Raw genomic sequence first — 12,397 nt, forward strand, 5'->3', positions numbered from 1 at the left:
TGGCTGGCTTGCAGTGCTGCATCCTAACGTGTTGCACCACCAGGGAGGGCCCCCTCCTCTAGACTTTTAAGTTTAGTCACTTAACTTATTAGGTTTAGCTGTTTAACTTAACAGACTCTGATAGGGCTCGTATTCTACTTCAAAGTGCCAGTGCATTTAATTTGTAAAAACCTGTGAGTTAGGAACTAGGACACTCTCCTACTTTACACATGAAGCAAACGAGGTGCATTGAGGCTTTGTGGCTTGCCCAAGGCTTCGTGCCAAAAGCCTTTATGACTCCCTTACCCCCCAAGAAATGAAAGCATCTTAATCCTGCAGGTGACTTTGGAACATTATTTTAAATTAAAAATGTATGTTTATTTATTAATAGATAATGCTGTCACATGATTGAACATTCCCCAAATGCCAAAGCGTTTCAAATGTCTCCTCTGTTCCTATCAGCCCACCAGCTGATGGAGAGAGCACTGATCAAGCACTACGGCAGGCACTGTGTGTGCAAGACATACTCATATCCCGTTAAAACACCTGGGAGGAAAAGAATAAGTCATAAACATGAAAAGGGAATAAGTGATAAAAAAAATGTTAAAGGATGAGAGGTGCAAGAGAAAAACCTAAACTGATGGGGTGAGATGGTAGGGGAAGTGTTTTAAATAAGCTGTTCGGGGCAGGTCTCATGGAAGAAGTGACAGCTGAACTTGAAGGAGGTGAAAGGGGTCAGCCATTATAAATTTGGGAGAAGAATGTTCCAGGCCATACAGTCCAGTATTCATGTGCTTGAGTAACAGCAAGCCACCAGGAGACAGGAGAGGGGTCCAGAGAGAGAAAAAGGGTCAGGGGCTGCAGGACCCCGGATGCTGCTGTGGCCCTAAGAGGACCCGGCTCTGCCTCTGAGCAGGGTGAGGAGACACTGAGAGGGTTATGGAGAGCGAGGTGATCTGACTTATGTGTAGAACACGCCACTCCGGCTTTGTATGGAGGAGGAGAGCAGTAGTAGGTGAGAGATCTCTTAGAACAATACCTGCAGTGAATCAAAATCACAGTGAGCTACACTTATTAGAAAATAGAACCAAACGACACAACAAAAGCAAGTAAGAGTGCCTACGCCCAGCAACTGAAATTCTTACAGGCAGCTGGACCAGGGGAGGGGGCTTGAAGAGGACAGCTACTCTGGAAAACAATTTAGCATGTTCTTATAAAGTTTGAACGCAATTATACAACCTGACAATCCCACTCCTTGGTATTTATCCACAGGAAATGAAAACTTATGTTCACATAAAACCCTTTATATGTGTGCTTACAGCAGTTTTATTTGTAATAACCCAAACTGGAAGCAACCCAAATGACTTCCAGCAGGTGAATGGAGAAACAAAGGATGCTCCATCAGCCCTACATGGGACACACACAGTGATGAAAAGGACCCAGCAATGTCATCGCAAACGACACCAGATGCGTGGTGCCAAGTGAAAGATGCAGGACTCAAAAGGCGAATACAGCATGCTCCCATTTATCTAATGCTCTGGGAGGCCAAGTCCTTGGGAGAGCAGATACAGCCCAGTGGCTTCAGGGCTTAGACGCTTGAGAGGGTTGCTTCACAGAGGGCCTTCTCTGAGCCTTGTGGAACTCGTTGGCATCTGGACTGCAGTGATGCTTCCATGATTCTGCATCTGCCCAAGTTCACAGGAACAGAACTCTGAAAAGAGCGAACGTCACAGTTGCAGTAATCCCGGTGGGAGATTAGCTTAGACCAGATGCCAACAGTGGTGGTTGGATTCTGAAGGTAAAACCAATGGATTTGTTGACAAATTTGGCTTGGGGTATGAAAGGAGAGGAGTCACAGGGAGGATGCAGTCCTCATTAACTGAGATGGGAGATGCTGGGGTATGAGACAAAGAGCAAGATTCCATTCTTGACTTTAAGTTTGAACTGCTAGTCATAAAAGTTGTATATACAAGTCTGCTCTTTGGAGCGAGGTCTGGGTAGCGATATACACCTGGGAGTTGGTGGTTCTTAAAGTGATGAGACAGTTCACCAGGGTGTGAGTTTAGAGAGAGGACATAAGAAGGCTGAGTGAGCACTGGGACCTTCCCAGGACCACTGTTACACCTCTCTGTACCTACCGCCTTGTCACTCAACCGTGGTGCATGACCTTGATTTATTCTGTCCAAAGCACCTCATCTTTTACCCGTTTCACTCACTGTTGCATCGCCAGCAAGAATAGTGTCTGGCATAGAACAGGTGCTGTGTCCTTATTGGTTGGCAAATAGAGGAAATGAAGGCATAAAGTTCTAAAACTACAATATTGGGGTTCATCCTGGCTCTTTCTTCTCCCTCACGATAAAGTACCCAAGGCTTGTGGGCTTCTCCCTCTCGAAATGGCGATTCAGCTATTAGTTCATCTATTTATTGGCTGACTTCCTTCAACTCAATGAAACGGTAAAAGGGCAGGTATCCCCACACAGTGAAATGGGGAGTATCTGAATGAATGGATGGGAGGGTCCCCCCAACCCCGGGCTCCCGGAGGCTTCAGTTGGGAGAAGCCAGGTAAGAGATCGGCGCTGCAGTCTGGGATCTCCGGCAGGCCGGGTTTCTGGGGCACCCTCCCGCGCCGAGCAGCGCTTGGCCGCCGGGTGCCGAGAGAGCGGAAGCTTCGGGGCCGGAACGGGCGTGCCGGGCGCGTCGGTTGTGGGGGGGCAGCTTAACAGGCCGGACCGCGGTGGCGACCGCGGGAGGGGCGGGTCGGCGGGTGGCCCAGGCGGCGGCGGCATGGCCGGGCGGCGGGTGAATGTGAACGTGGGCGTGCTGGGCCACATCGACAGCGGCAAGACGGCGCTGGCCCGGGCGCTGAGCACCACGGCCTCCACCGCCGCTTTCGACAAGCAGCCGCAGAGCCGCGATCGCGGCATCACGCTCGACCTGGGCTTCTCGTGCTTCTCGGTGCCGCTGCCCGCGCGCCTGCGGTCGGCGCTGCCGGCTTCCCAGGCGGCGTCGGCGGCCGAGCCCGAGCCCGAGCCCGGCGAGCCGCAGCTTCAGGTCACGCTGGTCGACTGCCCCGGGCACGCCTCCCTCATCCGGACCATCATCGGCGGTGAGCGCGGGCCGGGGCGGGAGCCGGGCTCGGGGACGCTGGGCGGAGCGGCCGGGCTCCGGGTCCGAACTCGCCGAGCGTGCTGGGAAAGGGCGATCACCCCACTTCGCAGAGGGGGGCCACCGAGGCCCCGGGGGCCGGGCGTGCCTCGCCCCGGGCCCCGCAGCAAGTGAGCGGGGGCTTTGGGGACTCGAACTCACGGCCGCTGACCTGGACCCACCCAAGCATAACCCAGCAAAATCCCAGGTGTTGTGACACACGAACAAGTTAAGAAAACGCAAAGACCACACAAAGGTTTACGTAAAAAGTGCCCCCAGAAGTCTTCACTTACCTGTCCTTGAGTTCCTGGTGTCCCTCCCCGGAGCCAGCCTCTGTGCCCAGTGTCTCAGCTTCTTGTGTATCACTTCAGAAAAACTCCATGTAAAGACAAGCATGCTGGTTCTCCTGATCAGTACCCGCTCTCACCAACCCTGCCCCTGGAAGGTCTCAGCATCCACCTGTAAACCCGCCCATTCCTTTGAAAGGTCACATGAAATTCATGGTACACTTGGAACAACATTTTCTGAAGGAGTCAGTTAAAGAAGGGATATTTGTGTTGGCAGTTTTTGCTACCCATGCTGCCTTGAATACTCTAGAACAGAAGTCTCTGGTGGGTGTGTGAGAGCATCCTTAGGATAAACTCCTAGCACCAGACCGCTGGGCTGAGGACATGTGTATTTTCAGTCATGGTGCGCGAAATGCCCTTGTAAGATGCTGTGCCACTTAAGTAATTTTCCATCACCTAGGTGAAACATGAATGCTTTCTCTTTGGGAAGACCAGGGACAAGTCCCCTGATGGCCCTGCCTCTGTCTCCAGAGGAAGCCACTACTCTCTGTGGATTGCTTTCCCCAGGCCTGTTTTGCTTCTCTTGAATCTACAGCCTGGGCTTTAAAACTTGGCGTCAGCGAAACACGATAGGTTAACACAAGCACGCACGTGGCACAAAAGAAGATTTAGTGAAAAGGAATCTCTTCCTCACCATTGATCACACACCTGCTTCCTCCCTGTTTTCCATTTCCTTGTCTCCTTCCGGAGTTAGTCCAGGCACCTACAGACGCATCTGGGGCCTGAACTACCCCTCCCAACAGAAGCATCGGCAGAGAAGCAGGTGATTTTATTGGGCTGCTGGTGGAGGGCCCCATTGGCTATATGGGCACCAGCTACAGGGACCTGTTTGTTAAGTACTTTCATCTTGGTTAACTCCCACTGCTCCAAGCAGCCGAGGTCATTTCCCCATTTTACAGCAGGAAGGGAGGCTCAGCGAGCAGAAAGGGCCTGCCCAAGGTCACCTGTGTGAAGTCTTCTGCTCCAGTCATGCTTCCATCACCAGGTGAACATTGCGGGGTGCCCCTCCTCTACCCTTTCCTACCGTCCTGATAACTGAGGTGTTTGGTCACATTTTAATACACTTTGCGACAGTACCCTGAGCCAATCTAGCTTGGAGAGCTAGAAGAGACAAGGTTAAGAGAGAGAAGGTGGATTTCTCTATAGTAAACAAAGGACATATTTGTGGAACCAGCCAGAAGTGGGCTCGAAGCCTGGCTTTCTCTTTCACTAGCTGTGTGACCTTTGAACTTAATTCTGGACCTTCACACACTGGCAGTCACGGTGGCCACACGGCTCTATGGACCCGGCCTTCTTGCACGTTTGCCACTTGTCTGGCAATCCTGCGAGGAAGTGGGTTAGCCGACCATCTAGTCGGGCAAACTGGAATGTAGGGAAACTGCTGTAAGCGAGGACTCCTGAGCCAGAGCGCTCCTGCTTCTCAGATCACCTTCTACTGCTCCAGCCCGTACCCACAGGCACCCCCTGCACGTCCATCCACAGAGAAACTTTATTGCACAAAAAGTCGCGACAAGTCCACATAGTAACAGCCCAGAGCGTTTGGCAAGTCTTTGGTTTAGACTAGACAATTTTAGAAGGAAAGAAGGACTTTTTCCGTTCCTGGATGTTGTTGCTCTTACTCTTCTCTGACTTCCAGCGTGAGGAGACTTTCCTTGTCTTCTTCGCCGTTAAAGTGTGACCTGGGCACATTGGAAAGATAAGACTAAGCTGCTGCTACTTTTCCTCGAATAGATCAGATTCCCACCCTCCTCTCTGGGAAGTGAGGGGGGAAAGTGCATTTTCTTTCTTGTGAGGGCAGCTCGCTCACCTGTGTGCGCTCGTTGCGCACCTGCGCGCCCACTCTGCCTCGCCCCGCTGTCCGGAGCTTGCGTCTGCCCAACAAGCTGTGTGGTGGGAGTGGCGGCCCTAAAGTAGACTTCCCCGGCCGCTGTTGGCATCTCGCTGCCCCTCGCCAGCTGCAGTTCATGCCTTTAGTGATAGAGCGTCGTGATCCAGAATCCCTCAGGCCCCTTTGCCTTGAAGTAGCCACAGAGGCCAAGTCCTGGCTGTGGTGGCCAGACCCCTACGATTCAGGCCTTGTCCTTCCTCTCCCGACCACTTGTCCTTGCCTCTTTCTCATCCCCTGCCCTCCCAGCAGCCAGTGGACTCCTACAGATGTGCGGTAGATCATGTCTGCCCTCAGCTTTGAGGCTGTCCAGTGGCTTCTCACTGTGCTTAGAGTACAGTTCACCCTCCTCTATGCCCACGGGACCCAGGGTCCGGCCTCTGCCTCCCTCTGGCCCCACCCCTTGCTCCTGACCTTGAGTCAGCGCTTCATTCCTGTTATTGAGTGGGCCACTTTGGCCTCTGCTGTCCCCTCTGTTTGGTACACACCTGGCTTCTCCTCGTTTGAGCCTCAACTCGAATGTCACCTTTTGAGAGTGGCCTGCTCCAATCTGTTTACCCACCAGTGTGTTCTCGCTGCCCAGGCCACGGCCAGACGTGGTGGGCTTTCAGTAGTTCCAGTGATTGAAGCAGCGTCTCAGCTCCCGACTAGCTGGCCACAGTGAACAGAGCTGTCTTCACAGGTTAGGGGAGAGGCCGCAGAGGAGGACCTGGCTGGCGGCAGGTTCAGAGAGCTGGTGCGCTGCTTCTCCTCCTCTCACTAGGAGCTGCTGAGGGCCGCTGTCCTGCGCCAGAGTGACGCCTAGGGCTTTTGACATATAGGCCCAAGTAGGAAAAGCTCACTTTGCTAGGGCCTGGGGGCCAGGCCTGATGGGGAAAGGAGAGCTTTCCCATAGCGGCCCCCCGGGCCAGGCTCTGCGGCTTCGACCTGCTTCTCGTCTGTTGAGTAGAATCAGCGGTAACCTGGCTCTGAAGTGGGGGCTTGGGCATGGCGTGGCGGGAGCTGTGCTGACGCCGTGCGTGTCCGCGCCAGGCGTGGGTTAGGCCCTGCGTGTAGGCTTCTCCTGAGGTCTTCGGAGCGCCGAGGTTTGTAACCCATTAGACCACACTGTAGAAGGACACACGGTGGCTGGGCAGTCCGTGCCCCTGGGGTTACTGGGAGACTGGGCTCCCGGTGGGCCTCTGGCTTCCTGGAAGGACTCACGCCCCTTGCTGACTGTGCTCCCCCGGTAGGAGGAAATTACAGCGGTTGCCCGAGTTCCACAAAGCTCACTGTATCTTAGAACCGACTCTAATTCCAGTGCTCCCCTCACAATACGGAATCTCTTCCTCACTTAGGGAAAGTAGGTTTTATGCCCTGGCCCCTCTTGGCCATGGGTACCACGCCTAAGTGCAGCCTCAGGGTTAATTGTACCTGGCGGCCATATGCTCAGCGTTTGTTAGTGCTGGCCTAATGCTGGGTTTTTTTGTTTCCCCTGCCCCCCCGAATCCTCACCTACTCCTGTGAGGTAGGAAGGTTTATTCCCATCTCACAGGTGGAAAAGCAGAGGCCCGGGAGGCTGTGGAGCACAGTTCCTGGCGTCGGGCTGGACCTGAGCCTGCCGGACCTTGGACATGTGAGCAGCTTCCTGGTGGCATGAGGCGCGCTGGGCCCTCCGCCCGGAGTCCTGTTTCAGGGCGGCCTTTTTTCTCTTCTCCATTTTAGGGTATAAATCTTTCAGTGCTACAACTTCAAAAAGATTCAGTAATGTATGTTTTAAAGACTTGGGTGGGGGTGAGGGACTTGGACCCATCCTCAATCTAACTCTGGCAGGAAGGAGGAGAGCTGAAAAATGCTGGTGTCCCGGCTCAGCCATTTATAGTCCTCTGGTGGCTGCGAGGATTAACAGCGCATTGTCTCCGGTCTTTTGTTCCGGTGGTTAATGAACAGCAGCTCTTCTGCGGCGACTTGTCGCCCTCATCTCTTGCCCGTGTGCCCACCTCGACAGCCAGCCAGGCCTCCTGCCAGCCAGCCAGGCCTCCTGCGTGGCTCGGAGCCTCCCGCCCTCCCCACCTGCCGCCTGGCCTGCAGAGCGACTTGGGTTTGCTCCTGTTAGAGGTGCAAGCGACGGGAGAACAACCCTTGCAAAACTTAAGTGATTGCTGTTTTTCCAGCATCTTGCTTCTGGTGCTGCTGTGGCCAGAGGCCCGGCCACCCTGGCTGCTCTCATCTGGAGTGAGCCCATCATCTGTCCGAGGGGCTCGCTCTGCACCCACGGGACAGGCGCTTGTGTGCGAGCGACCGTGTTTCAGCCAGACTTCCTACCTCACCCTCTAGTGAGCACCCTCACGGACAGCAGCATGGCCCCGACAGGCAAGACAAACTGGGTCCTGGCCAGGGGGGCTATGCTGGTGCAAAACCAGCCAACCCCAGATGCCCACTTGGGTTTTCTTTGCCTTGAGAACTTGTGTAGAGGTACATTGCATGTTCATGTCTGTCCCCACACAGTGAGGCTGTTTTAAAGGAGTTGCCGCACGTGGGCCTGCTTCCCCAGCCAGAGCGGCTTTAGCTGCCGGGCTGTGTCAGGCCTAGGCTCCCGTCCCCCCACGTACCCACAGAGAGCCGCCTTGTATTTCTCCTTCAGGCTTCACCTGGAGGCACTCGCTCTCGCTCACCCCTGCTGCCACCCCTCGTGTCAGCTTGCTTAAAGTCCCATCAGGTCCCGCAGGAAGCAGCCTCACCCCGGGCCCGAGTGCGCCTCCATCCAGATGGCAGCTGCTGTGCTTTGCCTGCCGCCTTATCGCTCTCTGCCCCCAGCTGCTCCTCCACGTTGGAGAACCTTTCGCTGACTCCAGGAGGCCTCAAGTGGAACTCTGTTTGCGGCTCTTTCTTCTGATGCTGGACAGTGGGTGACTTTGCTCCGGTTGGGGTGACAGTGTGGGAGTAGCATGACATCAGAGATGCGGCCTTGAGTTTAAATTCATGCAGAATATTTGAGCAGGAACCAGCAGGGAAGAAAAATGGAAGCAGGTAGTCATATTTCATTCTGTTGGGGTACATTTTTCTTCTCATGGGGCTTGCCCTTGAGAACAAAACATATCAAATGTTAAATCAAAGAATATTTTTGTAGTCATGCTAGGAATAGAAAATAACGCAAAGACTTTGCCTTCTTGAGGCAAATATTTTGCTGGAAGGTTATAATCAAAGTCAGAAGGGAATCATGGCCACAGCTTTTGGTAAAGCTGTAATCATTTAAAATTAATTGCTTTTAAACTTTTCACTTAGCATCTCCTTTGTTTTCTATCAGCATGTCTCTTGGGTTTTTCTTCAAAATCACTCCGTCCAGGTTGGAATAAGCTTTGGGCAGGCATCCCAGGAAACAGGCTGTCAATTAAGCCCTGAGACATGTTCCCTGCCCTGTCATCTTTTGTCGGCTGGAGCCTCGACCGGGCGGGTGAGGCACGCTTGCCTTGGCTGCCCCTTGGTGGGTAGGGCTTGGTGATCGTGCTCAGACGGTAACATCTGTGTCGCTGGTGCTCTGGGTAAGCTGTGAGGTGGGGTCTGGCATCTGGGGCCTCAGGGGTGAAGGGTAACAGGAATGAGCTCTGGAGGGCCCAGGCTCCCATGTTCCTCCAGCCCCCTCTGCCTGCAGCGCCAACTGCCTCCGCCCCGGGGGTCCGGACCGTTGGAGGCATCGCAGGGATGGAGAAAAGATCTCAGACATCTCTGCAGCTCTAGGGCCAGCCCAGCACCTGGCACCTAGAAGATGTTCAGTAATTCTTAAAAGCATTTTTATTGGGATATACTTCACACACCATAAAATTCACCCATTTTGAGCGTACATTCAGTGCTTTTGGGTACATTTATAGAGTGCGTAGTCATCACCATAATCTAAGTCAAGCATATTTTCTTCACTCCAGAAAGAAAGCCCATACCCATTAGCAGTCATTTTCCAGTCTCCCCTCCCCTCAGGCCAAGGCAACCACTAATCTACTTCATGTCTTCATAGATTTGCCTTTTCTGGATGTTTTATATGGATGGAATCATACAATATGTGGCTTTTTGTCGGTCTTCTTTCAGTTTAAGCTTTCAAGTTTCATCTATGTTGTAGCATACACAATATATACTTTGTTCATTAACAGCAACCTATTTTTAACTGTGGTAAAGTGCATGTTACTTAAAGTTTGCCATTTTATCCATGTTTAAGTTTATGGCCACAGTAATTATTTTCATCTTAAAAAATGGAAATTTAATACATTAAGCAATAACTCCTCATTTCCCCTCCCCCCAGCAGTACTGCTTCCTTTTTAATGACTGAGTAGTACTCCATCACACTCATATAGTGCTTCTCTGTTTTTGTATCCATTCATCAGTTGAAAGACTTCTGGGTTGCTTCCACTTTTATTTTTTGTTTGCCTGTTATGAATTATCTTGCAATGAACATCTTTGTGTGGATAGGTTTTCACTGGCTTAGGTATATACCTTAGATTGGGATTGCTGGATCACTTGGCAACTGTGTGCCTATCCCTCGGGGGATGGCCAGGCTGTTGTCTACAGCAGCTGCACCATTTTACTTTCCCACCAGCAGTGCATGAGGGTTCCAATTTCTCACCAACACTTTTCTGTCATTTTGAATTATAACCACCTTGGTATGAAGTGGTGTCTCATTGTGGCTTTAATTTACATTTCCCTGATGACTAGTGATGTTGAACATCCTTTCATGTGCTCGCTAGCCATTTTTATGTCTTCCTTGGAGAGCTCTGTTCAGATCGTCTGTCCAGTTTTTAAATTGAGTTATTTGGCTTTTTTGTTATTGAGTTGTAAGTGTTCTTTATATGTTTTGAATACCATTCCCTTGTATTTGGAAATATTTTCTCCCATTCTATCGGTGATCTTTCCTCAACGGTATTTGAACTGTATTGAATTAGGTGAATAAATGTATATTGAGAGAATTAAATGTACCCAGCAGACCACCTGGACCGTGGCAGATGCTTGCTTCTGGAAAGCCTGTTAGGGGACCCTCTGTCCTTTCCCTGCATCTGCCTGATCTTGTGCTTAGTACCTGGCAGGAGCGGGCCATCCCACCTGTTCATCCCCTTATGCCCATTCGGTCGGCCCCTAGCCCATCCCCTCCCTGCCAGCCAAGCACTGGGGAGGTGCTTCTCTCTGCACTCTAATTCCACGAAACCCCTCGGATCCCAGAGTGATTCCAGGGGATGCCAGCTTGCTCCTGCTGGCAGGCCAGGGAGCACTGGTGGGGTTAGCCCACCTGACCCCCGAGGCCCTGAAGCTGCTCCTGGACCCCAGCCACCCCTGCTTGGGAAGAAGCTGTGGTTCCCGAGGGGCGGTGTTATGTATAAGTCAATTTGTCAGAAAGAGCTTTCTGCTTCCATTCTCCCTGGCTTATTTGAGTTTTGTTTTCTGCTAATTGGGCCTTTTATTTTCTTGCGCTGTGCGATAGACTCCTGCTGCTTTGAAGTGGCGGGGTGGTTGGGGGCTTAGTTAACGTGGCGACCTCTCTTGGCAGGAGAAGAGACAAGTTTTGCTGTTAATGAGAAGTTGACTTTCCCTGCTTCCCTATCTCGTGTGTTGTGATGATGCCTCTCTTGTCTTGGGGCCTTCAGGAAGGCTAAAATAATTTCCTTTGTCTCTAACCTACTTCCCGAGGATATTTATTTGGTGGCACGCACAGGTGCTACCTAAAGATAAACCTGACTTTTTTTCTTTTAAAATTAGTGCTCGGAATCAGCTAGCATTGACCTGCTTGGCCTCAGGAACCTCCCCTGTCTGGCCGTGGGGCTCCTCACTTCACCACAGATTTTTGGGTGTGCTTATAGCTCCGTGAGGGTCAGTGGCTTGTCCTTGCTCATCTGACACTGGGACCAGAACTCGGCCTGTCCAGTTAAGTCGTAGCGTGGCTCTGCCTGTGTCTGTTTCTAGGTGTTGTGCCACAAACACCAAAGACCCTGAGTCTGTGTGAGTACTCAGCATTCCCTGTGCTCCAGAACGACGATCCACGTGCAGAAACAGTCTTCAGAACTTGCACTCTGGGGGAAAGGCTTCCCTCGAGAAGGGCTCATTTCCTGAACGGTCACTCTCTGGCCTCACAGACAGGGATGCCGGCATGCCTGGAAGGGAGCAGCGCCCACCCAGGCTTCAGCGGCACCAGGAGAGGGCCTGTGCTCCCTTTGCTACGACAACGGTGAGGCTTGGTCAGCAAACACCTTCTGTGAGGCTTGGTCAACACTGCCCAGAAGGACCGTCGCGACGGCGGCCTGTGCTAGAGCCCCGCGGTCCAGCAGGGTGGCCGTGAGTCAGGTGCGGCTGTTGGGGTTGCACTGTGGCGACTGCCTCTGAGACGCTGAAGTTTTAATTTTATGTAATGAAATGTCAGTAGTTCTAAACTCACACAGCCACCCCTGAACACCACAGGCCCGACCGCCCTCCACCGCCGACCGTCCCGGTGAGTGATGCCGCTGTCCCCGCCTCTGGGACGGTCCTTGGCGTGTCCCGCTTCCCCTGTCTTGTGAGATGGCGCCAAGTCACCCCCTCACGTGAGGTTCTCCCCGGGCGCCCAGCTGCTCCCTGAGACAGGCCTCCACCCGCTCCCCGTGGCCGTGCGCCTTTGCACGTCTCCCGCTCCCAGGCCCCGTCTTGAAGCGTCCTCCCTGCAGAAGCCACGAACTCTTTCTAACTTGCTACTGCCATGACTTTGCTTTCCTGGTTAAAAGTCTTCAGTTATTCTCTGGCGCTAGAGCCAGACTTCTCAGCATGGCTGACAAGCCCTTGCTCGTGGTGGGTGCTCTCTCAGAACAGCAGGCCGAAGGGACGCGTGCAGGTTTCTGGGCAGGCAGACCGTGCCCCCTCGCGCTGCCTTCCGGCCCTCGGGGCCTCCCCAGCCGACATCGGGGCCCTCGTCTGCGGACCCCTGACCTCCCGAGGGCCTGCCCTGGCTCTCACTTTGTCCTTATTGGTTGTCATTTTCTGTTTACTGGACTTGCTTTCCGCTGGCCTTGATGCCTTTGAGGGGGCTCCCGTGGTCATCCAGCCCTGTCCCAGGCCC

The 12,397-nt window shown here is 52.9% G+C and overlaps 1 protein-coding gene across 2 annotated transcripts in view; it reads left to right on the forward strand.

Moving 5' to 3' along the window:
- The first annotated feature begins 2,743 nt into the window (after positions 1–2,743).
- EEFSEC (eukaryotic elongation factor, selenocysteine-tRNA-specific) overlaps positions 2,744–12,397 on the forward strand; it is a 180,798-nt gene continuing 171,144 nt past the window's right edge. For both annotated transcript variants that reach the window (XM_004692327.2, XM_012732218.1), the window contains exon 1: positions 2,744–3,085. In XM_004692327.2, the coding sequence (XP_004692384.1) occupies positions 2,764–3,085 (322 nt within the window). In that variant the 5' untranslated portion in view covers positions 2,744–2,763. The remainder of the gene's footprint in view (positions 3,086–12,397) is intronic.

The sequence above is a fragment of the Condylura cristata genome, unplaced genomic scaffold, assembly GCF_000260355.1.
Source record: "Condylura cristata isolate star-nosed mole 26May11 unplaced genomic scaffold, ConCri1.0 scaffold00033, whole genome shotgun sequence".
In the NCBI taxonomy this organism is placed as follows: domain Eukaryota; kingdom Metazoa; phylum Chordata; class Mammalia; order Eulipotyphla; family Talpidae; genus Condylura; species Condylura cristata.